The sequence below is a fragment of the Pecten maximus genome, chromosome 14 (genome assembly GCF_902652985.1).
Source record: "Pecten maximus chromosome 14, xPecMax1.1, whole genome shotgun sequence".
Lineage (NCBI taxonomy): Eukaryota > Metazoa > Mollusca > Bivalvia > Pectinida > Pectinidae > Pecten > Pecten maximus.
The window spans coordinates 27599371-27626947 of record NC_047028.1 but is presented as its reverse complement, the minus strand read 5'-3'; the positions used below and the strand labels follow the sequence as shown (position 1 = coordinate 27626947).

The 27577-nt window shown below is 35.5% G+C and overlaps 1 protein-coding gene across 3 annotated transcripts; it reads left to right on the top strand.

Annotated features, from left to right (window-relative positions):
• Positions 1 to 27403, top strand: LOC117341997 (tetratricopeptide repeat protein 14-like). 3 transcript variants are annotated; one of them, XM_033903934.1, is made up of 15 exons: positions 1 to 107; positions 3377 to 3527; positions 4073 to 4194; positions 9004 to 9080; positions 9429 to 9551; positions 10018 to 10102; positions 10345 to 10436; positions 11260 to 11297; positions 12068 to 12208; positions 12671 to 12742; positions 14017 to 14136; positions 15344 to 15466; positions 15633 to 15747; positions 21838 to 21992; positions 24537 to 27403. In XM_033903934.1, the coding sequence occupies exons 2-15, from the start codon at positions 3388 to 3390 to the stop codon at positions 27169 to 27171; spliced, it is 4038 nt and encodes a 1345-aa protein (XP_033759825.1). In that variant the 5' UTR covers positions 1 to 107; positions 3377 to 3387; the 3' UTR covers positions 27172 to 27403. The 3 variants fall into 3 exon arrangements, with proteins under 3 accessions (XP_033759825.1, XP_033759826.1, XP_033759828.1); XM_033903935.1 differs by having other exon boundaries at positions 8 to 113; XM_033903937.1 differs by lacking the exons at positions 1 to 107; positions 3377 to 3527; positions 4073 to 4194 and adding an exon at positions 7323 to 7743.
• Positions 27404 to 27577: the final 174 nt, after the last annotated feature.

The following is a 27577-nucleotide window of genomic DNA, read 5'->3' as shown; positions in this document are numbered from 1 at the left end:
GAATTATATTTGGATAAAATGGCTCCCGCTGAAGTGTGATCAATGATCTAAAGCAGGACTAATGTGATCCATCTGTATTGGTATTCTAAACTCCAGTGCAACGGAAGGTGCAGGTCTAACTTTTGAGCTTTTGTCATGAAAAATATATACAATTCATTTAATTCGTGACAAAAATGCTTTTGTCTCGGATGATAATTAAGAAATCTCCCCGAGAAAGGGACGATTCGGCGACAAATTATATACAGTACAGTATAGTCTACCATTCTATGTCCTAATTTTTGAAAAAAAGGTTGTTTAACTGTTACAGAAAAATATTGCCAAGACGCATGTTTCTCTGCAAATTGTCTACCTAACACTAAGAGTTTTTTGTGGTGAAATGTATGTTTGTTACTAGTAATTGTTGAAGAAAGATGCATAGCCAATTTCAACTCGCCCCATCTCGTGAGTCGGCTTGCAATATACACCGGCATTGTTGGAATGATATATATATAATGGGGTGTCAAATCGACTGATATCTCCTGCTGATGTGCCAATTTTATTTTCGTTTACTGGGTATTAAATCTGTGATGAATATTTAGGTTTTTATTGATATATTTCACTTAATTTTACATAGATACATTCTATGATTGGCTTATCTATAGGATTAATATAATATAATTTTAGGCATGGCCTATGTGAGAGCGCAGCAATCCCGGTGCCCATGGAATTCGAGAAACAAGCACACATAATCTAGTGTACTAGAATAGTAAATCCCACGTTACAAAATGAATATATTGCCAACAGATCTATACACTGGTTTGTAATAAAGTATATATCAACAAGAATTATGATTTAGATAACTTACTACAAAAACTAATCGTAGAATAAGTCTTAAAATAGACTGATTAAGCGATGACAAGGTGACGGGACAGCAGATCTCGCAGATGAGCAGCAGACGACAACAAAAAAATTTGGAAGTCCTCTTTATTTTATGTGTTATATTTGGTAAACTTGTATGCAACTCGAACGGACCGGAGCTGCACTCGTAAAACACCGGAAATATTTTCGTTGAAAATTATACCGTTACGTTTTGAATATAAAAAATTAAGAACTTGTTCGTGATAAATTTTATTAACAAATTCTAACTAGTGTGAAGTCAAACATTTGCATATTTTTAAAATCTTGATATTTTGTAATCTCCCGAGAATGTGACTTTGAATACAGTCTTGCGCAACACTGGATCTTGTCGTGACTTCCTGTTTCCGGTTACTGAGAAAGTTTTTGAACTCTAAGTATATTGGGGGAAAAGGGGGGGTTTCCGAGACATCTCTACCATTAAGTTCGCTACGCGAACGGGCTTTGCCCGTTCGAGCTGCGCTCTCTATGAATGCAGGCTGGTAGCCTCTATGTCCATATTGATATATTTACAAAATACAAAAATTCTGTAAAAGTTCAAGAAGTAGTAGTGTGCAGCCAGCCGGGATCGAACCCGCGACCCTCGGCTTACTGGTCCGCCGCTCTACCGACTGAGCTAAAGGGAAATTTCCCCTAGCCGGAAGCTAGAAGGCGACCATACAACTATGTACAGTATCTACAATTAAAACCCAGCCTGCTACACTACTCCCTCCTTCAAACATGTTCGCCCCTGAACACACCAACCCAGGTTCTCTCTCCAAGGAAGCCTCTTGCTTTCACTTGGAGTGGTCTGCGGCACCAATGTAAAAGTTCAAGGAGTAGTAGTGTGCAGCCAGTCAGGATCGAACCCGCGACCCTCGGCTTACTGGTCCACCGCTCTACTGACTGAGCTAAAGGGAAATCCACCCTAGCCGGAAGCTAGAAGGCGACCATACAACTATATACAGTATTTACAATTAAAACCAGGCCTGCTACACTTCCATCCAGTCGACACTGTTATTTAAATATTTTCTGAGGATGACCTTTAGTTCTGTTATTGTCCATCAGGAAAAATAGTTTTTGTTAACTACTATCATATACATTGTTTAATTTCTAAGTGTGGGTGGATTCGGTCTCTTCAGGTGTTCTGGATATGACATGTACAGGGGTTTAAGTCCTGGAATAAGCTTCAAATTTGTTGCCCTCATATGTATATCTTAATAAGATCAACATCTTTAACTTTTAAAGGATTCCAGACGCTCACAGCCTACCCTAAATGGGGTTTAACAAGTACTTTAAACAATAATTTTACATTGATCTAAATAATATAAGTACACAATGTTCGAATCAATCCAACTATACTTTTTGCTTTCTTGACACTCAATTCTATGGGAGTCTTGTAGTTCAGGTCCTCCTTGTGGTTTAGTTAAATTGTATTGTTAAACCGCTTTATTGTCCTATCAACCGCTGAGGTCATTTAAAAAACAGCCTTCCCTGTGTTCGAGATGCATACGTACAGTATGCATGTAGCAATTGTATGTGTGTGTTTTGCAGGCTGCAATATGTTCGTGTTTGTCTCCTTGTGATAGGATATAACCGATACCGACTTCATAGTGCTACTTCACTGAAGCATACTGCCAGCAGGACACCCCACCTGGTCACATCATATTCACAAAGGATTACATTTCCGGTGTTTATTTGCCTTATTGTTATATACAGTAGTATAGGCAGATTAACATCAGAACTCCTACCATAGTGAAAACAGGAGAGAAAGCTGACCCACACACAGTTCAGCACTTTGTTCTGTTTTCAACTAATTTTTCATGTAAATGGAAAACCAGAGCAGCCAGTTGACCCTAGAATTTTAGCAATTTCAGAAGTCAAATAACAATTTCTCAGAAATCTGAAGGGACTGGGGTCAAGACATATGTCATAAGGTCCTATATCCCTTCAATCTCCAAGAGTCAAATCTGATTTTGGGGAGTCAAAACATACTATCAAGGTTCTAATGGATCAGGGGTTGACACTAACTTTATATAGGTAGTGGCTACTTAAGAATAGTTTTTGGTAGCCCTTCCCTGAATCTGGTAGCCCGAAAACGACCACCAGGCGCGCACATAAGGCTTTACACGCACACATACACACACCGCACAGGTATCGATACCACTTACGAAAATAGTTTTTTTCATCTTCATCATTTAATATACGTTGAAAAAGCAAAGGGTTATCATGTAACACGACCGGTACCCATGGGCTACCGCTAGAGTCGACAACTGTGGATGTCCTGAAAACACACATCTATCGAAACTAATTCATTTTTCTACATACCTGACCAAGCAGGCATACATATCAACTGGCCATTAAATGATTTAACTTTAAGTTTTGAAACATTTTGCATCAATATTACATCAGGATGCAGAATGTTCAAAATGAATTTTCTATTTTCATGATGAAGTTTGATTGTTTTGATCTGTTTCTGAATTCTGAAAAATTATTTTTTCAGGATCCTTAATTATGGATACCAATCTCCTGGGAAATTCTGTGCAGTATCATGGAGCAGACCTTGTCCGTTATCTGCATGTGGAGGACCAGAGAATACCACAAACAGTGATAGACTACTTGTCTAAATATAGACCTCGGCCTCTGGAAATCCCGTAAGTTTATATACAAGACTTGGTCTTGTCTATATCACTTTTTATACATATAAAAGACCTTGACGGTGACCTATGGAAATCCTGTAAGGTCAATTTCATTTACAAGTCTTATTATAACCCCACACTAAAGAAAATTTATGAAGGGTTATCAAATAATATTCATGCTCAGTTTATGAAAGTATATTTGAAAATTTCTTAGACAATTGGACTACAGAAAATTGAAATCCCATAGCCAAATTTTAAGTCATTTTGCCATAGACTCATTTTGTAAACTCATATTGTTGAAAGAAGGATAACATGTCTAACCTTTCATAGCCAATCGGGTCAACACTTAGAAATTTTACATAGACCGACCAGGTTTTCTATAGCATCGGGCCATCGGACCACCTTTAATTTCGAACACTGCATGCTCATTTTGAAGGTTTATGTGTTATTATGCCAGTGGATCATGCCTGACAGAACAGAGCACTTTCATAACATCCAACAAGCTTTTGTATGGAGAATAGACAGCCTGTTTAATTAATAAATAAAATACATTGTTACAGGGAGGATGACTTCCAGCAAAAGCTACGGCGGTTCATTGCTCGAAAGTCTGACCTATTGTTCACACCCACTGATCTGAAAGAAGATGAAGCTCGGACAGAGAACAACAAAGTTGATGAGGACGGTGTGTATTCTTTGGTCACCAGCAAATGACTGAAGTCTTTCAGTTAATTTTTTATTTCTCTAAAATATTTTCTCAATGAGGATTGCACAGAGCCCAGATGCTACAAGATACTTGCCTCAATATCTTTTCAGTGGTATTACATATCACTTTATTTTATTTACCAATTCCTCAAAGAATTAATATCTCATTGTGATAAGCCATGACTGATTTAAACAGCTCTGTATATGAGACATTCAGATTTCTGACACTGAAATCATTGGTTGTAGTTAATTACAGAATTTTGAATTTAGGAAAAGAAAAATCAAATTAAAATTCTGCTCTTTGTCCATTGTGCAGAGTTGTATTACCTGGGTATACAATTAAAACAGACTTCAGTTACTGCGTTTCTTTCACAGACATACAGATATTTAATTAATGTATTAAATTCTATTTTAAAATTGATAATATTACTCGTAGATAATTTTCTATTTATATTGAGTCAACCTTGTATAAACTGACATGTTTATAACTAAGCATTTGCATTTCTGAAGTCTTAAAATGAATTTTCTTAAGATGTTTCCTGTACCTGTAAAATATAAACCAATCTTGTTGAATAGATTTATAAGTATACAAACAGTATAAACCAATTGGGTCTGATAGATTTATAATGATATACAAACAGTTGAAGGATCAATAAACCCATTCTTGAACTTAACTCATCATTAATTATAACATGCCAATAGAATCATGCAATTTGGTACTTCGATATTGTATAGAAGTAGGCTTTATTTATCGCAGCTGTATTTAAAATATGTGACATAATTCCCTCACTCTCAAGAAGTGTCTGTAATTTATTGAGAATGTTTGTTAACAGTAAAAAGCTCATCACTGATGTTCATCTGAACAGACAGATACACATTTATAAAAAAAATTTCGGCCTTTGTTTTCTGGAAGTCTTTATGAGACAGCAGCTTGCAGATTCAGTGGAAGGTTTAAAGGTATGTTTAAAGTTTAATAAACACAATTTTACAACAACAAACAATTTAAATTAAATCTTAAGCCTGTCATACAAATGTGAAGCTTCATTATTGAATTTCAGACAAAATGATAATAGTCTGCTATTTATAGACATACTGCTTTCAGTAATTGAAGTAAATTGAAATGTGTCCTCTTCTGAGTCCTTCATCTTTAACATTTAGAAATAACATGTGATATGGCTAGTACTTTAAATAGCTCTTAGTTCATATATAGCCATAGTAATTATAGACTGCAGATTAATTCAATTTGTGTACATTTTGTTTACAGTGTTCCATACATTCATCACAGAACTTCCTGTGAATCAACAACTTACAGCATCTGATGAGAAGTGCAGTTCAAAGAAAAATGCTGACTCTGAAAATTAATGTCTTGATTCCTGTCTGCAGAAATAGAAGGCGAAGAATCACTGACTGAAGATGAAGTTATTGTTGTCTGTTCAAGTCAAAGGAAGTCGAGGCATTATAATATATATATTGTCACGTTGAGAAAATAATGACTTTCCAGAATTTGTGTTATAACTTTATGATTGTTCAAATCACTTTGTTCAAATTTCAATATATAAATTATTATATTGAGTTTCAATAAATAATGAAAAAGGAATTTTAAAAAATGAAAGAATTTCACATGTATGAATTATTAATCTACTTGCTACAACTTTACCCAAAGGGTTATGATTGCAAGTTTTGCTGCATCACTGGGGGAACAGCCGAAATTCATTGAATTATAGACAGACAGGATTGGAGCATCAAGTTGTAGTGTCAAAGCCCATATACCAAACGAAAGAGATCCAGTAACACAAAAGAAGAAAGCTTAAGATGATGGATTTCCTGTTGGACTGCAGCTCTATTTTTCAGGTTCTGAATTGAAATTTGTAAAAATTTCTTAGAAATGGTATTCTAGGTACAGTCATATAAATGGATCTGTACAGAAGATCAAAAGGAAATGTGAAGATTAATATTTGCCTGTACATGATATATTTATCCAGTAGTTTACAGAATGTGCCATTTCTATGGGTCTACAGATTTTCAGAAGAAAGAAAGACATTTTTCCAGGGTTTTGGATCGATGGAATGTTGAAGAAAAGAATTTTATGGAAACGAAATCCTGGACAAGAATTTGATTTTTAACATTATCTGATGATCTTGAGAATCAAAATGGAAAGAAGAAAGTGGAGGCATAGAAAACTGGATATGAAGGTAGGCAAAATGTTTTGCTCTTTTATGATAGTGCTATTTAATTATATATAAGTATTCAATGAAAATTCAAGTTATTTTATAAGTTACATGTAGCAAAAATTTGAATTCTGCTGGTTATATCTTATATCTTTCATGGATTATATAAAGTATAAAGAATGTTATTTTTTATAGGTAAGGTAGGTAAGATCATGATGAGTATCTTAATTTTGAGATTCAAAGCGAATATTAAAAGAAATTTGTCGTTTAAATCTTGAATATTGGATAGCATGTCAGTGGTCAATTTTAAAAAAAATAGGTTTTTAGCAGATAGTGTTTAATCAGTGATTTTGATAGCTGAACAAACAAAGAAAAAATGCAATTTAATTAGATGGACAATAAATTGAAAAGACAAATTGTTTGGACAATAAATTGAAAAGACAAATGTGACAATCTCTTTCAGATAAAAAAAAGTTTTAAGTTTACAATCCATCACCAAACTGTACACACTTTAGACTTCATAATTTTATAATTTTTTTTTTTTTTTTTTTTTAAGAAAGTCCTTGACTTTAGAGAGACTTCCTGGTCATATTGTTATTGCTGGTTCCAAATCTTCTATCTTTTTGATAACCATAAACAGATTATATACAAAAAGTCTACTCCTTTATATCTATTACATTATTATGCTTAATGGGTTGCAATAGGTGATCTGTAGATGTGGTTTTGTGGTAATGTAAGTTTATTTCTGTTACAGCCCTGAACAAAAACAGAATGTATTGGTGTCCATATAAATGTAGCCCAGAGCTAAGTGAGTGATTGATGTTCAATACGACAGACATGTTCAGGTACCAGATAGGCGAAAGACCTGCACGATTGGCTGGAGCCAATTGAAGATATACCTTAATTTTACGAAATTACATTATGGAATTAATTATTGGCCAGAGGTAGCGTTCCATACAAGAATTGGCAACTTGCAGGATGGCATACTTTTGAAATATTTTGAAGTCTACTTATTCAAGCCTCATGGAATAGACAGTGTATGACATTTTGGAACTGATATCACAACATTGAGGAGAGATGTCTGAAGAAAAATGATTGATAAAGAAAGTTTTACTCATGTTCGGGACAACCAGGGAGTCTTTTATTGAAGAATCGCCCCAGAATACAACCTATCCTAAATCATCACCAACAAATAAAGTCTAAAGAAAACTTGATATCAAGAAGATTGGTATCAGGTCAACATCACAAATTTTTTCATTGTAGCATGACATTTTCAGTCAAAAGAATTTCATTGTAATCAAAGTTGTGCCACGTGTGCAATTTCAGCTCGATGCAGTTAAGATATTAGCTTCTGATCTTAGGTATGTCTGGCACTGGTGTTCTATTTTCATTTTTCTTGCTTTTGCAGCGGGTATCGACTTGTGATCAAACTGATTAGCACAATAATCACTTAATCACATTTGATCATACACAGAAAAATAAGTATTATGATGATAATTCTGAATTTTTTTCTGAATTATCTTATTTTAGGATACCGTAATTATTCCAGATACAGTTGACTTTTATGATTTCGAGACACCTTAAACTTTAATCATGGAAGTTTTTAAAAAAAATAATTTAGTGAAAAATTTCGACAGCAGGTCAGTGATCTTAAAATTTTAATATTTAATCAGACCTATATCAGACCCATTTGTTTTTGTGAAGTTATTTTTCATTTTTGTTTATTTTATGCGTACATGTGTGGATAACATTTAAACCCCTGAAAAGAATATAGCCAACTGCACAGTTCATGTGTTTTAAAGTTTGTTTCAGGTAAAATCTCCCAAGTAATAATTTTTGAATTTAGAGGTATTCATCATGTCTGTTATGTCATTAAAATGATAATTTCCATGACAAATACAACAAACTTCTTGCGTTACAAGTACTCAATTGGGCCAATCGTCAGAAACTAAATCTTTGCTCTGTAGAAATTTTGTTTTCACCACAGGTTTGGACATGTGGTCAAATAAATAAGTACCTGTCAGGGATTAATCTAGAATTTAGGTGATACTACCTTTTTTGGACCATATGGAAAATCAGTTCTGAAAATGGGAAATATAAACATCACAAAGTTTCAGTTTTTTGCTTTAAAAACACATTTTCCAAGTAAAAACAGCAAATGGTTAATTAGGAAAGCAAATCTGGAGTATTTGGGAATATTATTGCCATAAAAATGAGGGAAAATACAATATTTCAGTGAATTTCACAGAAGCCCGAGGGGGAAAATGGAAAAAAATCCTGAGGGGAAACTACCCATAAACGGTTAGTAAAAAATGCATAGATTGATCGATCCCTGCCTGTGCTTGGATACTTGCACATTAATATTGATATTGAAATTTCTTGATACACTTTTTATGGTAAAACTTGTTCAAAATAACACAATCACTGCTTAATTTTTATTTATTTTTTATTTCTAATCCTTTAATTCGTTAAGTGCTACTAAAATCACATAAAAGAATATCTATAGTACCAATTATGTAGGTATTTTAAAAAATCATTTTGAACAAATTTTTCCTTTAAAAGTGACAAGTTTATTTGGAAAATTACACAATGACTTATTATGCATGATCTATCTTTTTCAGATAAATTTGCCAAGATGCCACCCTTGGAATCTTTTATGGGTATTGCACCCATGTACTGTCGAGAACACTTCTTCAACGTAAGTCTTCTTACTTGCAATATCAACATTCCCAGAGCTGTTATGCACATATTTGAGTTGGGGTGTTTGCTTCATTTTGGGAACAAAATGGCTGAATTGAGAAGAGAATTTTCAGGAGTAAACTATAAATTTTGGGAATTTAGCTTTACATGATTTGAAATTATTTGATTTTGGAATTAATGCCCATTTTCCACCCCTAGAAGCTAGCAGGAAAGCCCTTATTCTATAACTTTATCTTCTTCTTTTTTTACATGCTTTGATGCAAAAGCATGAATATTGCCAATATAAATATTCTAAGTTACAGCCGTCATGTCAGTCTCTAATGCTGTGTATGATTTGTCCTGACAGAGTCTAGAGAAGAGGGACTTAGTGGTGGGTGTGGTATCCTCAGTGATGGAGAGTGGCGTAGTCGTGACTTTGTTGTGTATGGACGGCGGAAAGGTCAGGGATATTGACGAGCTGAAAACTACGGTAAGAAAGCAGGGAATGGCTTCCAATCACTAAACATGTTCTTGTTGTGTACAATATTACATTATAAGGTGAAGATTGAGTGATGTGGATATTTATATAAACAAGATGTTGAAACCGGTTCAAGTCACAAGAAAAAGAAAAATCATTCTTTGATAAAATATATGTACATTAAAGTACTTATTAGAAAGAAAGAAAACGAGGAAATTTTTAGTTTAATAATAATTTCATTTATAATAAGATACTAGCTGCTAAAAATATCATTCTTTGATTTTTTTTTTTATTTCATTATAAGAAATTTTATTATTTTGAAAATTAGATTGGACAACAGGCAAGCCTATAAGTCCTTTCCAAATTAATGTACATAAAAGTACTTATTGGAAAGAAATAAAATGAAGAAGTTGTAGTTTAATAATGTTATTTACAATAAACTACTGCTAACAGTGAAACTGATGCTGTTTCTTTACAGGCTTTCTGTCCAGTGAAGGAGTTACCAAGACTCTTCGCTAACCAGAGTCCCATTGAAGGATTTCAGGTCAAAGACAAGGTCAGAGGTAAGGTCAGGGGTCATCCAAAATCTAAGGGTCAAAGGTCATTCATATTCTAATGATTACAGGTTTCATGGTTCAGCTATTTAACCCTGAAATATTTATGAGAGTCTTTCATTTTCAGTGTTAAGGTGATCACATGAATACACATGTATATGATCTCAATTGCAAGTTTAGAACTGAGCCCAGTGTATTTGTATGCTTATTCAAACTCTTTGAACTAACTGCTTCTCAAATGACTTTGACAGGTGTAGTCCTGAACGTGAACCAGGAAACAGAGAAGGTCATCGTGTCCATGGTCGAGCGGTCACTTCCAGAGGAACTTTCCCACATCAAATTGGTCGGTCTAATTGGATGACATTCTAATGTTTCTGACCTTCAAATTGTATTTTTATCAACTGAACACTATCATATAACAGTTCAGTACTATTATAAATACATTTTCACATCACGGTGATATTTCTATCTGTCTTTTAATTGTTACTAGGATTTAGAAATTCATTAACAAAGGCATTGCATTTGACTTTCTGAAAATTTATTGTAACCTGTAGCTTGACTTTATTAAAGATGTCAACCTTACATCTTGTACAAATTTAAACTGCATCGATATGGTACAGTTAGACTAATCAGCTTTATCAATTTATTGATACTTGCTAATTTGAACTAATTAGCTTTATCAATTTATTGATACTTGCTAATTTGAACTAATTAGCGTTATCAATTTATTGATACTTGCTAATTTAGAAATTGATAGATTGAAGGACTTCAAGATAAATTAAAAGGCACCCTTGGAAATTCTATACCACATCCTTGTAAACATACAGGGATCACCCAGGGACAATGTTCACATATTCACCCATAATTTTGCTGGAAATCTCATTGAAATTCTCAAAATGTGCTATATCATATATAAAAATCCAATCCACACACTCTTTCTAAAACCCTGAAATTCCTCCAAGAAATTAATGACTAACGATTATTTTATGTAGGTAATGAAGAAAAGATTGAGTGGTCAAAGAAATAGATTAAATGTGACATAATAAGAAAGGCTCTAGTTATCTAGAAAGATTTTAGTGCTTCTATCTTTGTTGACTATCAATTTGAGAAAACCATCATTGTATTTGATATCCCTATAACTACTGTACTCTACTAATATCTTGTAGGGTTTGATCAATGAGGACGACTTCCCAGTACATTACAGGTAAGTCACATCAGTTAAGATGTTAGTCTGATTGTTGTATTAAAATTGAATTGGTTTCTGTGGAGGGGGGGGGCAGCAATAACTCAGACGGTCATGTAACTTTAGGTGAAGATCTGAGGTGAGTGGTTCGACACTCTAAATCTGTGTCGGATTGTGTTTAAATTTCTCAGGAAGCTGAGAAACAGGCTGGTCTGTGTTGTCAGGGTTGTGTCCTTGGGCAAGACAATTGACCCTAGTTTATTGCTCTGGATGGTGTGTAACTGGCCTCACATAAGTTGTTCAATGAGGTGGTCACCAACTACAACAAGAAGACCCTGCCTCAAAATGACCCTGGCTGTTTATGGGGTAATATACTCAACAAACAAACAGCTTTCTGTAGGAAAATTATTTGATAAAACATAATGTGTTTTATATTGTACGAAAGTTGGGAAATGTATATCAGCTTCATTTTGATCAATGAAATCAAAATAAACAGATAATGTTAACTCTAAACCCTAACCTTTTACATACATGTGTGTAAACTTTTTTTTCTTAGTCATTTATACTTGCAATTAGTTTCATATCAGAGACTAGTTCTTACACCCATGATATAAGCAAAATAAGTTCTCAGTTTTCACTTGAATACAATTCTGCAATTAACAAATTTGTGGTGAAGGACATTTTCATCATTGTTTTGACATGCAAATAATGGTAAAAAAAAATCACAAATACTTATTAGTTTACGGTATTTCAGGGTGATCATGTGTCTACATTTAGTTTATTTTCTTCAGACGGAAGTTACACATCCGAGGACTAGCCTTTGATGAATTGCTACACTCAATCCTGGGCTTCAACAATTCAGGCAATGTTTCAAGTCTGCTAGGACTATTACACCTGTCTGAGTCGACGTCCATCATGCGTGGGCTGCACAGGTATATCGTGACGAGACAATCTCAGCATCAATTAAATTTAATTAAAGCCAATATCCAGGCAGCGATCAGGTGACATGAAAGGTTATCCTAATTTCAGGAATAAAAAGATAGAAGACGATGTCTTAAATATTGTTCGTAATAAAGAAAAAAAAGTCTGTTAAAGTGTTAAAATGTTATTTCTACTCTGTCTTGTAATATTATGTTGGGAACTGGACAGTAGCATTTGATACTAAAATGTGCTGTTGACAGTTCACACAATATATTTAATTAATATGAATATTGAAATCATTTACACTGTATTTCAAATAAATAAATTGTATACATAATAATCAAATGTGTCGTATCTAGAATGAGACTCGGCATGTCAAGTGTTGAGAGTCACAATGCTAATTTCAGAAAGTGAGGTTCCTGATTGTGAATGTCCCACTGGTGCATGAATAATGAAAATATAATTACTTTTAGGAAAAATATCCCTGAAAAAGAATATGCTGAAAGTTTGAGAAAATACCAGTCTCAGAAGTGGGCACACCAAAGGTAGGTTTATTAACTCAGGTTACATATTATTTAAAATATATTTCTGGAAATCAAATTTTAATTTTTTATTTTCAGATATTAAATTGTTTCAGTAAAAATAGCATTGAAATTAAACTGAAAAATGTATAGAAAATATCACAAGAATTGGTGAAGGTAGAGAGATGAAACACATAGGGATATCATTGTGTAACATGTCATCAGTAATTGGTATCTTTTTACATACAATAAACTGATTTTCTTCCTAAAGGGTTTCCAGTATCAGCATGGTGGGAAACATGTGTCTGATAAAGGAAGAACAGAAGGCCAATTTCAAACAGTTCTCTGAATTTATGACTCAATTGAATGTGATTCCTTGTCTCCAAAACAATAATTTATTTTAACCTCTTCGGTAGCCATCACCATTGACTAACTATTGCCTTGCATCCAATAATGCAGTGAGTTCAAGTGGTGAGCCGATGACAGAAAAAAAAATGAAAAAATAAAAAACGATCACCAATGACAATTATGAAAAAACAATGAATGGAAAATCTTTGTCTTCACATAATTTTGTAATGTTACGAAACCAAGAAGTCTTCACATAATTTTGTAATGTTACGAAACCAAGAAGTAGTTGATGTTTTATATTTTACAGATATATTCATTGGATGATCATGATTACAAGTGATTAAGGAGATTTGAATATATCAACAACCATTAAATACTCTGTTTGTGTTCAGTATTAGATATATTGATATCAAAGGCTAAGACATGCAATGTACTTGAGATGTAGAATTAACTTCTACAAACGGACAGCTTTGCTAAATTTAGAAAACCGATTGTAATCGATAATCATTCGATTTCGCGTTTCCGATTATCGATTCTGAAAGTGAAACTGATTTTCATCACCAATGAGTTCTGTAATCTGGTTTATGATATAACTTTTTTTGAAAACATTAAATTTATGTTTGGATTTTAGAGTATAACCAGTTGTTGCTACACTTGTATGTGTGAACCAGTAGTCATTAAGTGGTTAGAAGTTTATGACAAATCCCTTTGACCATTTCTTCCAACCCTACATGCTTTCATTTTGGCTGACATGAGGAATTAATACGAACTTTAACTATGTACATCTCATAAATTGCTGTTAGATAAAAGTATATATTTATTATTTGACCCCTTGTTAAATCAGAGCAAAACGTGTACCACTAGTGGACACATCACAAATTTACTGTTTCTTTAGACATTATCTTGTAAAAATGAATTCTTTCTAAGTCTGAAATGAATTTGTTTTTCAGTGTTGCTAATGGCGTAGCCATGTTTAAGGCCGGCAAACAAGTGGAAGCAATGCAGTATCTAAACAAGGCTCTACAGATAGACAATAAAAATGTGGAGGCTCTGGTCGCTCGCGGGGCGCTGTAAGTTGAACTAAAGAATTCGCCTGGATGTTGTTTTTTTCAGAACATGAGTTTTTATGCAAATGATCAGTTACTTAAGGTAAGTACACATGGAATGGAGGGGACTTTTCTTGATCAAACTAATTTTACCAAATATGAATAAAATGTGAACTTCTAATTAGAGGACAGTACAAACTACACTAGCAGGAAAAAAAAATCTTAAAATATGAATTAAGCTAAAGATAAAGTATCATATTTGATCAGATAAGTTCACTTATCGGATCAAATATGTGCTTACAAAATTTCTGAAGGGATATGCTAAATAAAACTTTGTGTGAGGATAAAAACTCAGTGTGGGAACAAATTCGAAGCATTATTTTTTTAATCAATTACATACCTTTATGTAGCGAAAACAATCCAGCGTCTTTGGTTAAAGAATTAATTTATATTAGAAGGTCAATGAGGTAAGGAAGTTTTTATATGCTTCAATTAGCGCACACATCCTCTTTGTTTGGTTGAATACAGTACATGTGATAGATAAGAAAATGAATCGTAGGACTGTAGTGTGGTCTTTAAGTCTAGAAGTTTAAATTGCTCAAAATGAGCACCTGGAAACATAAGGGATTGGTTCTCTGTATTTAACTTAAGCAACAGGAAACAAAGTACTTACGACCTAAGGATAAAGTTTTTCACAGGTGTCATAAGGAACACTTGGGTATTTTGATTATGGTAGTATTCATTGCGTCGGAACAGTGGTTTTTTTTGGTTTTTTTTTCAGTTAATGTACTGTCAATATACCATTATTTCAGATATGGATAACCTACAATAATGTGAATACTGGAATAATTGTGAATACTTGATATGTAGTTGATGCTGGGGAATGTCTGATACTGGACAGTGATGTATATCGGGGTACTACACTGCAGAGTAAAATATTGTCATATGTCAAAGCCATATTTTGGACTGAAAAGTATCTCATTCTGATATGACTAAATACACAATCAGAAAATGTTACAATATATTTTTGCCATTAGATAAAATACTAGATTTTAACCCTAGGGCCTATATTACAAATATGATAATTTACATTTAAAAGGGAAGTAATTTGTTTTTCATAATTCATTATTGATCAGTTTGTAACATCATGATCAGTTTTATTCGTCAGAAGCTAACGTCATATTTCTTGTCAGCAGAGATCTCCAAAATTTTGTTTTCTCATTATATGCAGCTATGCCAACAATGAAAGTTACACTCTAGCCATTGAGGACTTTGAGCTGGCTTTGGAAGTCAACAGCCAACACATGAATGCAAGGAAATACCTTTACGAAACTCTTCTAGCCTTGGCCAAGGTGTAAGTTGACTTAACTTAATCAAATGTCTCATTTGTTCTCCTAACCAAAAACTAAAAAAAAATTTTTTTTTTTTAAATATAACGGATACAAGGTGTCAAAGTGTTTTAGATGTAGGTCTTTGCTTTCTGATTAACTTCATTTGCCGTTTGATTTTGTTTTTGACAGGCTGGAAGACAGGAGTGACTTCGAGGGTGCAGAGAAGCAGTACAGAAAAGCCATGCTGTTACAACCAGAGTCCGTGGAGGTTCGGGAACTCATTCGCTACATGATTGTTAGAAAGGTACAATGTCCATGATGACATTTTCAAAATATACCTTTTAATATTTTTCTGTGCATTTAAACAGTATTCTAAAGCTGATTGTAATTTTTTGTCGTCTGTCCGTCTGTAGACACAACGATGTTCCGGCTACTCCTCCTAAACTACTGAGGGAATTTCAACGAAACTTTATGGCAGTAACACTTATACAGACCCGTGTACGTTCGCTGTTCCGTCTTAAACGCAAACGCTACGGAAATGCTACGGTAATGCTACGGAAATGGTACGGTAATGCTACGGAAATGGTACGGAAATGGTACGGTAATGCTACGGAAATGGTACGGTAATGCTACGGAAGTGCTACGGTAATGCTACGGTAATGCTACGGAAATGCTTCGGTTGACGCTCACAAATAATGGACCGTTTCTGAATAAATTATCTGGTTCTTATAAAAAGCGGATCCTAGACGAAGCGAACTCGTAGAAACGACAGTGAAAGGTGTCTGATGGAGTGAATGTTGTATCGGGAAGTGGAAGAACGTTTTATCAAACTGTACTACTATAGAAAACCTCAGTTTGCGAGAATTTGTACAACTTTTAGAAACCGGAAATATTAAGGTCATAATTTATTATTCTCGGCAACAAAAGACGATAGTATTTAATTTTAAAATAAAATCACTCTCTACACTAGCGCTGCGGTCGCGTATGTGTTGTCTCTGTGTGTCCGAACTTTATCGTTTTGTTTTTATGTATTTATCTATATTTTCACTGCATTTATTCACCGCATTTGTACTGATAAACCCTAAGGTTTAAGTAATAAACTAATTGAATTGTAAAACTTGTATCAAAGTGTTAATTTAGGTACAGGTAAACAGATCAAGAATTCTGAACACAGATTGACCAGGCTATGAATAGACCCGCCTAGGGCTAATTGTAAAAAGGAGAAACTGACCAGGTGTGGTTATGACTTACACACCTGAGCCCGGTGACTCCTAATCAAGTGTATATCCATGGCCATCAGGTGAAGTTGATGGTGGTGGGGAGGGGGGATTAGTACCCATGGCAACAAGTAAGGGGGACAATTAAGTCAAGTACATGTACATGCCTGGCAAGTCTATATATAACAATCACTGGTAATATTAATGGTGTGTAAGCATTGACGATTTGTTTAAAAGTCTGATGTCGGATCAGAGGAAATTCTGGCTGCATGGGGAGGGATAAAAACTAAAAACAAAACATCAATAATTATATACTTCAGACTATACAATGTACATGTGCAATCAGATACGTGTATATCACCAGAGACATATATATGTCTCTGATATCACACGTCTGCAATGGAGCAGACTCTGTATGTTTACGTGATAATGGATAACACTCTGAAAATATTTATTAATGGACTACAACTACAGTTGAGTGACAATCAGTTAACCTTTGCACCCTAGGAGAAGTGAGGAGTGCACGAGATTTAAGGTACTGAAGTAAACGTATAATTAGTGCACAATAGTTTTTTTTTTAAACTTATTATCACAAAGGACATTCCCGGTAATATTTTGATTCAATATATAAAGACTTCAACAGTGTAGAGTGAAGAATCTACTTTTGAAATTAATTTTGATGCTGTTTGCGATCATTTTAATCATTTACATGCTTCTATTACAATACATCAGTTTGTGTCAGAGGCCTAATAATGGCTGACTCAGGTGTACATATACTTCATGTAAATATTTTGTCAGACAAAATATTAATATTTTAAATTTTAATTGAATGTTAATTTACTAAAGTTTCTTTTACATTGTTATTCTCAACTTGAAAGGCTTTTTACAGTACAAGTCATCTATATGATATTATACATTGTATGTTCTGTCGACAGATCTTGAGACATGTACAAGTCCAGACCACATGTACATTACATTGAAGCCAAACATCTATGAAAGGCCTGTTGCCAACGGCCAACTGGGCGCAATATGCAACCCCACAGCCTTGAGGACATGCATCCTATCACACTTTACCTGTAAGATGCCGATCAGTCTAGCTCTTTTATGTCTGGCACGTGGTATACCTGGCCAGGTGACCTGTCGCCAATTAACCCCCCGGGGTCCAATTATGGCTTATTCTCAGTTAGCCAACATACAGAAATTTACCTGTATTACCTGGCCAACATGTCAAATTTTACACCTGAGTGAGTTTAAACTATAGCAGTAGCCTGTTCTTACTTTCATGAAAGAAAATATGAAAATGTCAAGTTGAATATGACTTATACAATAATGATTCAAATGAATTTATAGAGGCTACTTATAACAAATCTTAGAAATTCACAGTAAAAATCGAAATTTATTAAGTTTACATATATCATGAAACCATCACCATCTCAAGAGTTTAAATTACAAATGTATGCTTTTTATAATAGAAGTATTAACAAGTGTCTTGTATGACTGTTATTTAAATCTGTGTATATGTGTGAGGGTGTGTGTGTTATTTTTATTTTTTTTTTTTTATTTTTTTTTTTTACAAAATAACAATTTTAGAAAAGACACCAAAGCAAATATTTTTTGTGCATACCAATAATTATAAAATTCTATCAAACTAGCAGCGGATGTGTTTCTTAATGAAGTAAAGCAACGTTGCCACGAAGAAAAGTTTTTGCTATTCCAACTTTGACGATGATGTTAGTGTGATGATACAAAAAATATCTGTATAATATCAGTCCTTAAACTACGCGATTCAAATGATTCACCCTCTCTTTTACATCTTTTACGTGTTTTAAATCAAAATTAAACGATCATAGTCTATATTACATGTTTTGTACACAATTCAACTTACCAAGTCTGGTATGTAGGCATTAATACATATATTTTTATTCAAATCTTTACATAGCCTGCTTGATCAAACTTGTACAGGATAATTTAACTTTTTAGTTCCACATCTTTTTTTGACTAGGTCGAGTAGCTCGAGGTACGGACAAAAGCCCCCCCGGACATTAGCCCCCCGGACATTAGCCCCCCCGGACATTAGCCCCTAGGACAAAAGCCCCCCCGGACATTAGCCCCTTCACACTAATCAAAAAGTGGACAAAAGCCCCTTCATAAAAAAAATTATATTTATTTTTTTTATTTTTTATGTTTTTATTTATTCATTTTTTTTTTAAATTACAATATATGTTTTAGCAGTGGTTATATTAAGTGCTACATATATATGTAAGTGACTTCAGTCACCAGTGGCTTCTGCAATGTAAACAACTACTTGAACTGTTACATAAACAATAAGCTGTTACACAGGTGTTTGGTAGGTTTTTCATTGATTTTACTGTTACATAAACAATAAGCTGTTACACAGGTGTTTGGTAGGTTTTTCATTGATGTTGTATTCTCCTCGAAGGAAATATATCATTAATGGCTTCATGTGTATCAACAGTGAAATTTCTATGTTTGCACAGGTATAAATTGTTTTTATATTGTTTCTTTGATTTTAATCATTCCTAAAATTAAAATTACAACACAGAGCAACATGTTTTGTAGGCATTTCTTTGATTATCAATATTTGCAGTATATTACAAATTTCAGAGATAAAAACAGCAGTATATATACAGTTTTTGTTTTTCAAAAGTACAGATTTATATAAAGTATACCAGCTAAATTTATAAGGGGGCTTTCGTCCGCAGGGGCTTTTGTCCTAGGGGGCTAATGTCCGGGGGGGCTTTTGTCCTACACTCGAGTAGCTCAACCCTGCTTTATCCCTGTAAATTCTGGATTATTGTAAGAAATTGTTATGTTCTTAAAAGAGTCCTAATTGATTAAAACTACGTTTGTCATATTCCTGACAGTTTTTTAACGTCTCACTCGAGAGATTTATGTCGGACGAAGATTTGTTTTCAGAATTAAGTCTCTTTTTTACTGTTCATAACAAGACTAACTTGATTATCTGGATGATTTCTATTTAGTTCTATTTCACATGTGTATGCACTTTATATACCGTATTTGCTCTTACTTTGTAATTAATTTACTCTTGTTATACTTTATCAGATACATACATATATATCACATATGATCCGAAGATATAGATTTGAATTTCCTGTCGTAGTTTTACCGAGAGAAATATATATCACATTTATACGGTCTCTGATTTTATCATGTGTTATCAATTTTGTGATTAGACCTTTGGGTTTTAAAACTGAAATAAATAATGAATAACTCCGTAGATCACGATGACATTCTCATTAATGTTGGAAGCCAAGTTTTATGAAGCAGTCTATAGCCTTACCTGTAGGTCATAATTATCTCTTATTGTTCTACCTTTCACACCTAGTATCACTTGGTCCGCAGAATACCGTACCTTTAGTTGACCAGTGTACAACATGCTGTGTTGTTTGTATCATCGCTGACAATTAAGTCTAACTACCCTAGTTTACCTGTGTGATACTGTCTGGACCATTTGTACCCTATACATGTAGCCTGACCAGTGCATATTACATGGAACTGTTTTAAAGGTTTGACTATAGCACAGTAAAGGAAATATTGTTTATTTGACACGATCTTCATCTTCGTTTCCATCGTAATGCGTCGACTACTATACTAGGATCCGCCATTTTTTTATCACACTTAGATCGATGGACCATGTGACTTGACTTGTTTTTTGTGAGAGTGTTATTTTTTCTAAACAAAGATACAGAAAGATGTATAACCATATATATTTAATTCTCACCTCCTTATTAAATTATTTGCTGTCGCTACTATGCTTTAGTGACGTTCGGTAAGTATATTTAACTAAATTTCGTTTCGATAAAAAATACACTCCGCAATATTTTTTAGCGAACGGTTATGAGACGGTCAGCGAGTGAAAATAGGTAAACGCAAATGCTACGGTAATGCTACGGTAAGTGGACGCAAACGCTACGGAAATGCTACGGAAATGGTACGGTAATGCTACGGAAGTGCTACGGAAATGCTACGGTAATGCTACGGTAGTGATACGGAAATGGTACGGAAGTGATACGGTAATGCTACGGAAGTCATACGGAAGTGCTACGGAAACGCTACGCTTAAATCGGAACTGCGAACGTACACGGGTCTGTACATTGTAAATGTGCATAATTTATTTCATGTTGTAATTTTGTGGTTACCTTGGTAACCAGGTCACTATACTTTGTTTTTTGGGCGAGACTGTAGACACAACGATGTACCGGCTACTCTACCTAAACTACTGAGGGAATTTCAACAAAACTTTATGGCAAAACCCTTATACATTGTAAATGTGCATAATTTATATCATGTTGTAATTTCGTGGTTACCTTGGTAACCAGGTCATTATACTTCATTTTTTGGGTGAGTCTGTAGACACAACGATGTACCGGCTACTTCTACCTAAACTACTGAGGGAATTTCAACAAAACTTTATGGCAATAACCCTTATACATTGTAGATATGCGTAATCTATATAATGTTGTAATTTTGTGGTTACCATGGTAACCAGGTCACTATACTTCGTTTTTTGGGTGAGTGGGAATTTTTTCCAGTCAACTCCTCATAAACCTGTGAACTGCTTCAAGTCAAACTACATAGGAGTGGTAGGGACCATGTGTAAATGAGCATGCGTGATATTTCTCTACAGAATTTTCGGTTTCCATGGTTACCAGGTTTCAATACCCACATTTTTATGGAAAACTTTGTCAAGACAACTCGGACAACTCCTATATAGCTAGCAACCTATTTCATTTGAAACACACAGGAATGTTAAGGGACTCATAATGTGTACATATGCATGCATGCAGGTTTTTTCCCCCAAATTTAGGTTGCTGTGGTAACCCGTTCACTAAAAACAGGTTTTTGTTGGGAAATCTTCACCAGAGTGGCGGTGGAGAGGCGGGGGTATGAGTTGGCCCTCTGGACGACAGTTCTAGTTTTATTTAAATCTCTTAGGGTCACCTTTTTGCTGATATGTATTGCATCTATGGAGAAAAATTGTACTTGTTCGATAGTATAAGTTAGGTTTTTGTTATGGAAAGTATAAACATTTCTTTTGAAGGTAATCCATTTTAGTCAGATTGTTATGATATAAAAGCATTATCACTTACCTACAGTTTGAAATTAATTAATGTGATATTTTTCGTTCGCTCCAGGATAGGAAGGAGCGTGAGAGAGCAATACGGGGCCGATCTCCATCACCTGTTAATCCCCCAGACAGGAGTCTGGAAAAGTTCTCAGACAGGCATCGGAACAAAGAGACTTCAAGAACTCTAAAAAAGTTAATTCAAGAAGACAGATCTAAACACGGGTATATAATATACTTACCATTCAACCAACATAATTTCTTTTTTAGATTTTATCATTTAAACATTACCTGATTTACTACATAATCCATGGTGAGCCAAATAAATTCTGATTAAAATGAATGTAAAGCCAGTATATGACAAAGACCAAACAGGTCACTTTGGCTGACCTGTCATATGCATTTACAGTCCCTCATCGGAAACCAGCAGTCATTTTGGTTGACCTGTCATATACAGTTAATCCCCACCGGGAACCAGCAGTCATTTTTGTTGACCGTTATACCCAGTTAATCCCAACCTGGGAACCAGCAGTATTTTTAGCTCACCTGCCCGAAGGGCAAGTGAGCTTATGCCGTGGTACGGCGTCCGTCGTCCGTTTGTCCGGCGACAACTTTTTCATTTAAACAACTTCTTCTCAATAACCAAGAGGCCCAGGGACTTGATTTTGGGCCTGTATCATGCTGGGGTGAAGGGCTACAAAGTTTGTTCAAATAACTGACCTTGACCTTCATTCAAGGTCACGTGGGTCAAATAGGCTATAATCTTCAAACAACTTCTTCTCAATAACCAAGAAGCCTAGGGACTTGGTATTGGGTCTGTAGTATGCTTGGGTGAAGGACTACAAAGTTTGTTCATATAAATGACCTTGACCTTCATTCAAGGTCACATGGGTCAAATAGGCTATAATCTTCAAACAACTTCTTCTCAATAACCAAGAGGCTCAAGGACTTGATATTGGGTCTGTAGCATGCTGGGGTGAAGGGTTACAAAGTTTGTTCAAATAAATGACCTTGACCTCCACTAAAGGTCACATTGGTCAAATAGGCTATAATCTTCAAATTACTTCTTCTTAATAACCAAGAGGCCCAGGGACTTGATATTAGGCTTTTAGCATGCTGGGTGAAGGGCTACCAAGTTTGTTCAAATGGATGACCTTGACCTACTTTCAAGGTCACAGGGGTGAAATCAGCTTAAATCTGTAAACAATAATTTTGCGATAGCCAAGAGCCTCTGAGACCTGATATTAGGCCAATAGAATGCTGAAATGAAGGACTAGAAAATTTATTAATATGAATAAACCTAGCTTACTATGATATTTGAATAAAGTAATCAGCATAGTATTTGTAGAAATGACCTCAATCAACTTAAAAGTTGCTGTAGAGCCAGGTGAGCGATACAGGCCCATTGGGCCTCTTGTTGGTTGACTGGTCTTTTGCATTTATTGTCCCTCACCGGAAACCAGCATTCTATTTGGTTGACCGTTCATGCACATTTTTGCCCCCTGCTGGGAAGCAGGCGTACTACAGTTTTGTGTCCTGACCATCTGTCCTTCTGCAAATTCTCTTGTCCCAACTCTCCTACACTACATGTCACTGGAATTTCATACTTAGGACATGGGTTCACTTAGGTGAGGCAGTGTGTCTTAAACCAAAAGTAGGTCACTCGACCTTCATTACATTTTGATTTTTGACCTACATCAAAGAAAAAGTTTGTCTGGCTCCTACGCTATTTGTCACTTGAACTTATTTCATACTGGGGGCATTATTATGTTCACCTAGGTGAGGCGTTGTCTCCTGAAACAAAATTAGGTAACTTTGACCTACATTTTGAACTTTGACCTATATCAAAGAAAATGTTTGTACTGCTGTATCTCCCATGGAACCCCTTACTTGGGACACAGGTTCACTTGCATTGAACTTTTGATATCACCTACAAAAATTAGTGATATTCCTGAATTAATGATTCACATTAATTGTATACAGAGAGTTTTTCAAACATTCAGTGTGTAGAATGATTTCTTACTCAAATTCCTGATCTGTGCATTTTTGGCATGTGATTCTACATCTGCTGCGTGAACTTTATCTTTGAAATATCATACATTTGTGTCCTAAAATATTAAAGGTTGATTTGACAGGAATTGAGTAAAACAATATTGTAATTAAAGGATGTTTTTGCAATAAAGTCTATTATGGTTTTAAGTGGTATGGAAAGAAGATGTTATATGCTTTTTATAGCCCCTGCCCCATTACCACCTGTCTGTGTGTGCGTGCGCCTGTGAAAACTTTGTGTACATGATATCTCATGAACAGATTTTGTTTATGTAATCAACATAGCATCACACCATCAAAGTCTACACCTAATAAGATTTTGGTCGTAATTGGTCAAGTTTAAAGGTCACACTTAACCACTTTTCAAAAGTAAATTTTAAAAAAATCGTGTACACAATATCTGACATGAACCCCAGAACAGATTTAATTGATATTCACACTATAGCATCATACCATATAGGTCAACACCTGATTAGACATTGATGGTCAAGGTTAAAGGTCAAAGGTTGCAAAAGAAAGCATTTTGCCATACTGCATATCAATATTTTGCATGGAACAGTTACATTTTTTTCTGGAAAATTTATAAATTTACATAAGAAATTTTACTTGGAAAATTTATAATTTACATAAGAAATTTTACTTGGAAAATTCACAAAAGTGTTTTCTTTCTGGCTTTCCATTGTTGGTTCTAATTACTTGAAATTTATTTCTGCCTTGCAGAGATTCCAATAAAAGAAGGAGAAGTGCAGAACAACATTTTGAAGAGAGAAGCCATTCTCGACGACACCGCTCACCTGAGTCCAGCAGCAGCAGCAGTAGTAGTGGCAGCAGCAGCAGCGGAAGCTCAAGTGACAGTAGTTCATCCTCAGACAGTGAGAATTCATCTGCTCCCAGGGGTCATAGACAACAGCGGAGGGAGAAGGATAGACATCGCAAAGGAGAGTTGGATAAAGAGGCTGGCAAATACATGAACCCAGTGTCTTCTAGAGAAGATTACCAGGCTGAGCTGGATCGCAAGTCAGAAGCTAAGATCAAAATCGAATCTCCTTCTGAAGCTTTTAAAGTTGACCACACATCTTCGTTTCTTTTTGGCGCTGATGGGAACTACAGAACCACTCCCCCACCAGAGGAGAAGAGAAAGGCTGAAGTGAAGGAACCTCACAAAGACGGCATGACAGGAAAAGATAAGGGGACTAAAGATAAACGTAAAGAAGTCTCCTCTAAACATAAATCAAAACTCCATTCCAAAGATAAATATAAAGAGTTGAGTACGAAAAAATCAGGGGAGAACGAGGAAACCAGGAGTGAAAAGAAGGTCAGGAGATCTTGGAGCAGGGACAGATCGTCCTCAAGATCACAACCGAAAAGAAAAAGTAGGGAGGTCTATGAGGATATCAGTGACAGAGATAGCAAATTTGACAGTTCATTTGAAACAAAACATGATCACTTCAGTGATAGAGAAAGCCAGCTGGACAGTTCTTTTGAATCAAAGCCTGGCCATTTTAGTGAGAGTGGGAATGATCGAGTCATCAGTAAAAGTGATAGGAAAGAGAAAAAAATCCATGATTATAAAAAAGGTTCTGAAATGAAACAAGGTGCTTTTGTTGACAAAGATAGGAAGGACCATCAAAAGTTTGGTTCCAAAGATGGAGGCAGGAAATACGATAGTGAGGATGAGTATTCAGCAGATTCGAAAACTAAAATTGCCGGCAAATCCAGTGAAAAGAAGTTACCCCCTATGAAGAGGGAAAGATCAAGATCGAGTTCAGCTCATTCCATGGATGAAAGAGAAGGATCTTTGTCCCCTGGAGAACATAAGAGGCAATATCTGCAGATGAAATATGAAAGGTGGAAACGGGCTACAGAAATTGAATTGGAAAGGAAGCGCAAACAGGCACAATACAATAGGACACATTTTGTGAAAAAACCTCGAGGTGGAAAGCCTGATGAAATCAGGAATAACAAGGATAAAGACCAGATTCAGCCAAGAGGTCGAGGTTCATCAAGGGATCATGATTCGTCATTGGTCATGCCAAATGAAGAAGCGATAAAGTCTAAATGGGACAGTCCAGGAGATGGGGAAGGCCACATTGAACGGAGGAGGAAGTCTCGGTTTGACACAATGCCACAGGACAAGAATCAAGAATTGGATGAAAAGGTTTTCGAGAAGAAAATAATTTCAGAAGGAAAAACAAATGATGTAAACCTACGTGTTGAAAGTGAAGATGGTAAGAATGATATGGAGAAACCAAAGATGATGACGGACACAGAAAGGGCACAAGCAAGTAGAGACTTGGAAGGATTGAGGATTCATATCAAGAATGATCATTTCAGTGACAATAAATTGTCTGAAGATAACATCAAAGGTCACTCTAGCCGGGACAGCCGTGAGGGATCCATCACAAGTAGTCGAGGAACCCACTCAAGTTCACGGCATCGTAGACCTTCACCAGAGCGTAGACCTTCAACAGATAAAAATAAACACAGTCTGAAAGAGAAAGACCCTAAAGATGGCTCTAAACAATCTGAACGCACTAGCTCCTCATCTGAAAGTTCCTATGAAAGTTACCATGAAGATGAGGTTCCTGATGTTAGTTCTGGCCGTTACAGGAAGATGGAGAAAATATTCAAGAAGGAGAAAGGTTCTAGTGGTTCAAGAGATCGTCATTACTCAGAAGGTAGCAAATACAAGCACCTGTCTGATGACTACAAGAAAAACAAATATTTTCCCCGCGGCTCTGGACATGGAGGGGTTGACAGAGGCAGAGGAGGATACAGAGGTCGAAATTTCCACCAGCGTGGACAAGGGAAAAATCAGTATCGTGGTAGAGGGAAATATAGGGGGTCATTCAAGCATAACCGAGACTATGAGAACAAGAAGTATAACAAGGACTATCACAAAAGTAATAAACGATCACGAAGTCGTAGCTCATCGGATTCCAGGTCATCACGTAGCGCATCATCATCCTTCTCGTCATCATCCTCATCTCGTAGTCCCAGCAGGAAAAAGCAATCTCGGTACTCACCTTCTAGGAAAGGCTATAGCCATGGGCATAAATCCTGGTCGTCCAACCGGTCACCACATACTTACGTTGACCCTTATGACAAAGGTACACCCAAATTTACACGCGCTAAGTTCCCTAAAGTCAAACAACCGGTCCTTGGGGAGATCGCAATGTCCATCAAACAGGAACCAAAGGTTCCACCACACCCTCCCCCTCTTACTGCACAGGAAGAGCTGAAAAAGAAGGAAGTGCTGAATCAACTGGAAAGCTTTTTAAGTCATCTTAAGGAGAAAAAGAAAGAACAGTCTGCTTCAAATGATGGGTCAGCCGTAACCCCAGAGAAAATGTGAGATTGCTGACAGTCAGACCTCCACGCACAGGGATTTAACTCTGGCAGATTTGTGATTATGTTTTATATTATTGTCCAGAGAGGATGGATTCACAGATATTTAGTCAAAACTTCCCAAAGAAAAACCCCACTGAAAATTTTGACTGTAGTCTATAATATAAATCACACTTTTACATTTGGAATGTATCTGATGTTGTTGAGCAATCTAGAAATGGAAAGGATACCCACCATGATTTTTTAGGTCACCTGAGACAAAGTCTCAAGTGACCTATTCTAATCCCCTTTTGTCCGTCGTCGTGCGTCGTCCGTCGTCCATCGTCCGTCGTGCGTCCGTAAACAATTTACATTTTCGACTTCTTCTCCAAAACCCACAAACCAAATTCTATGAAATTTGGCAGGAAGCTTCA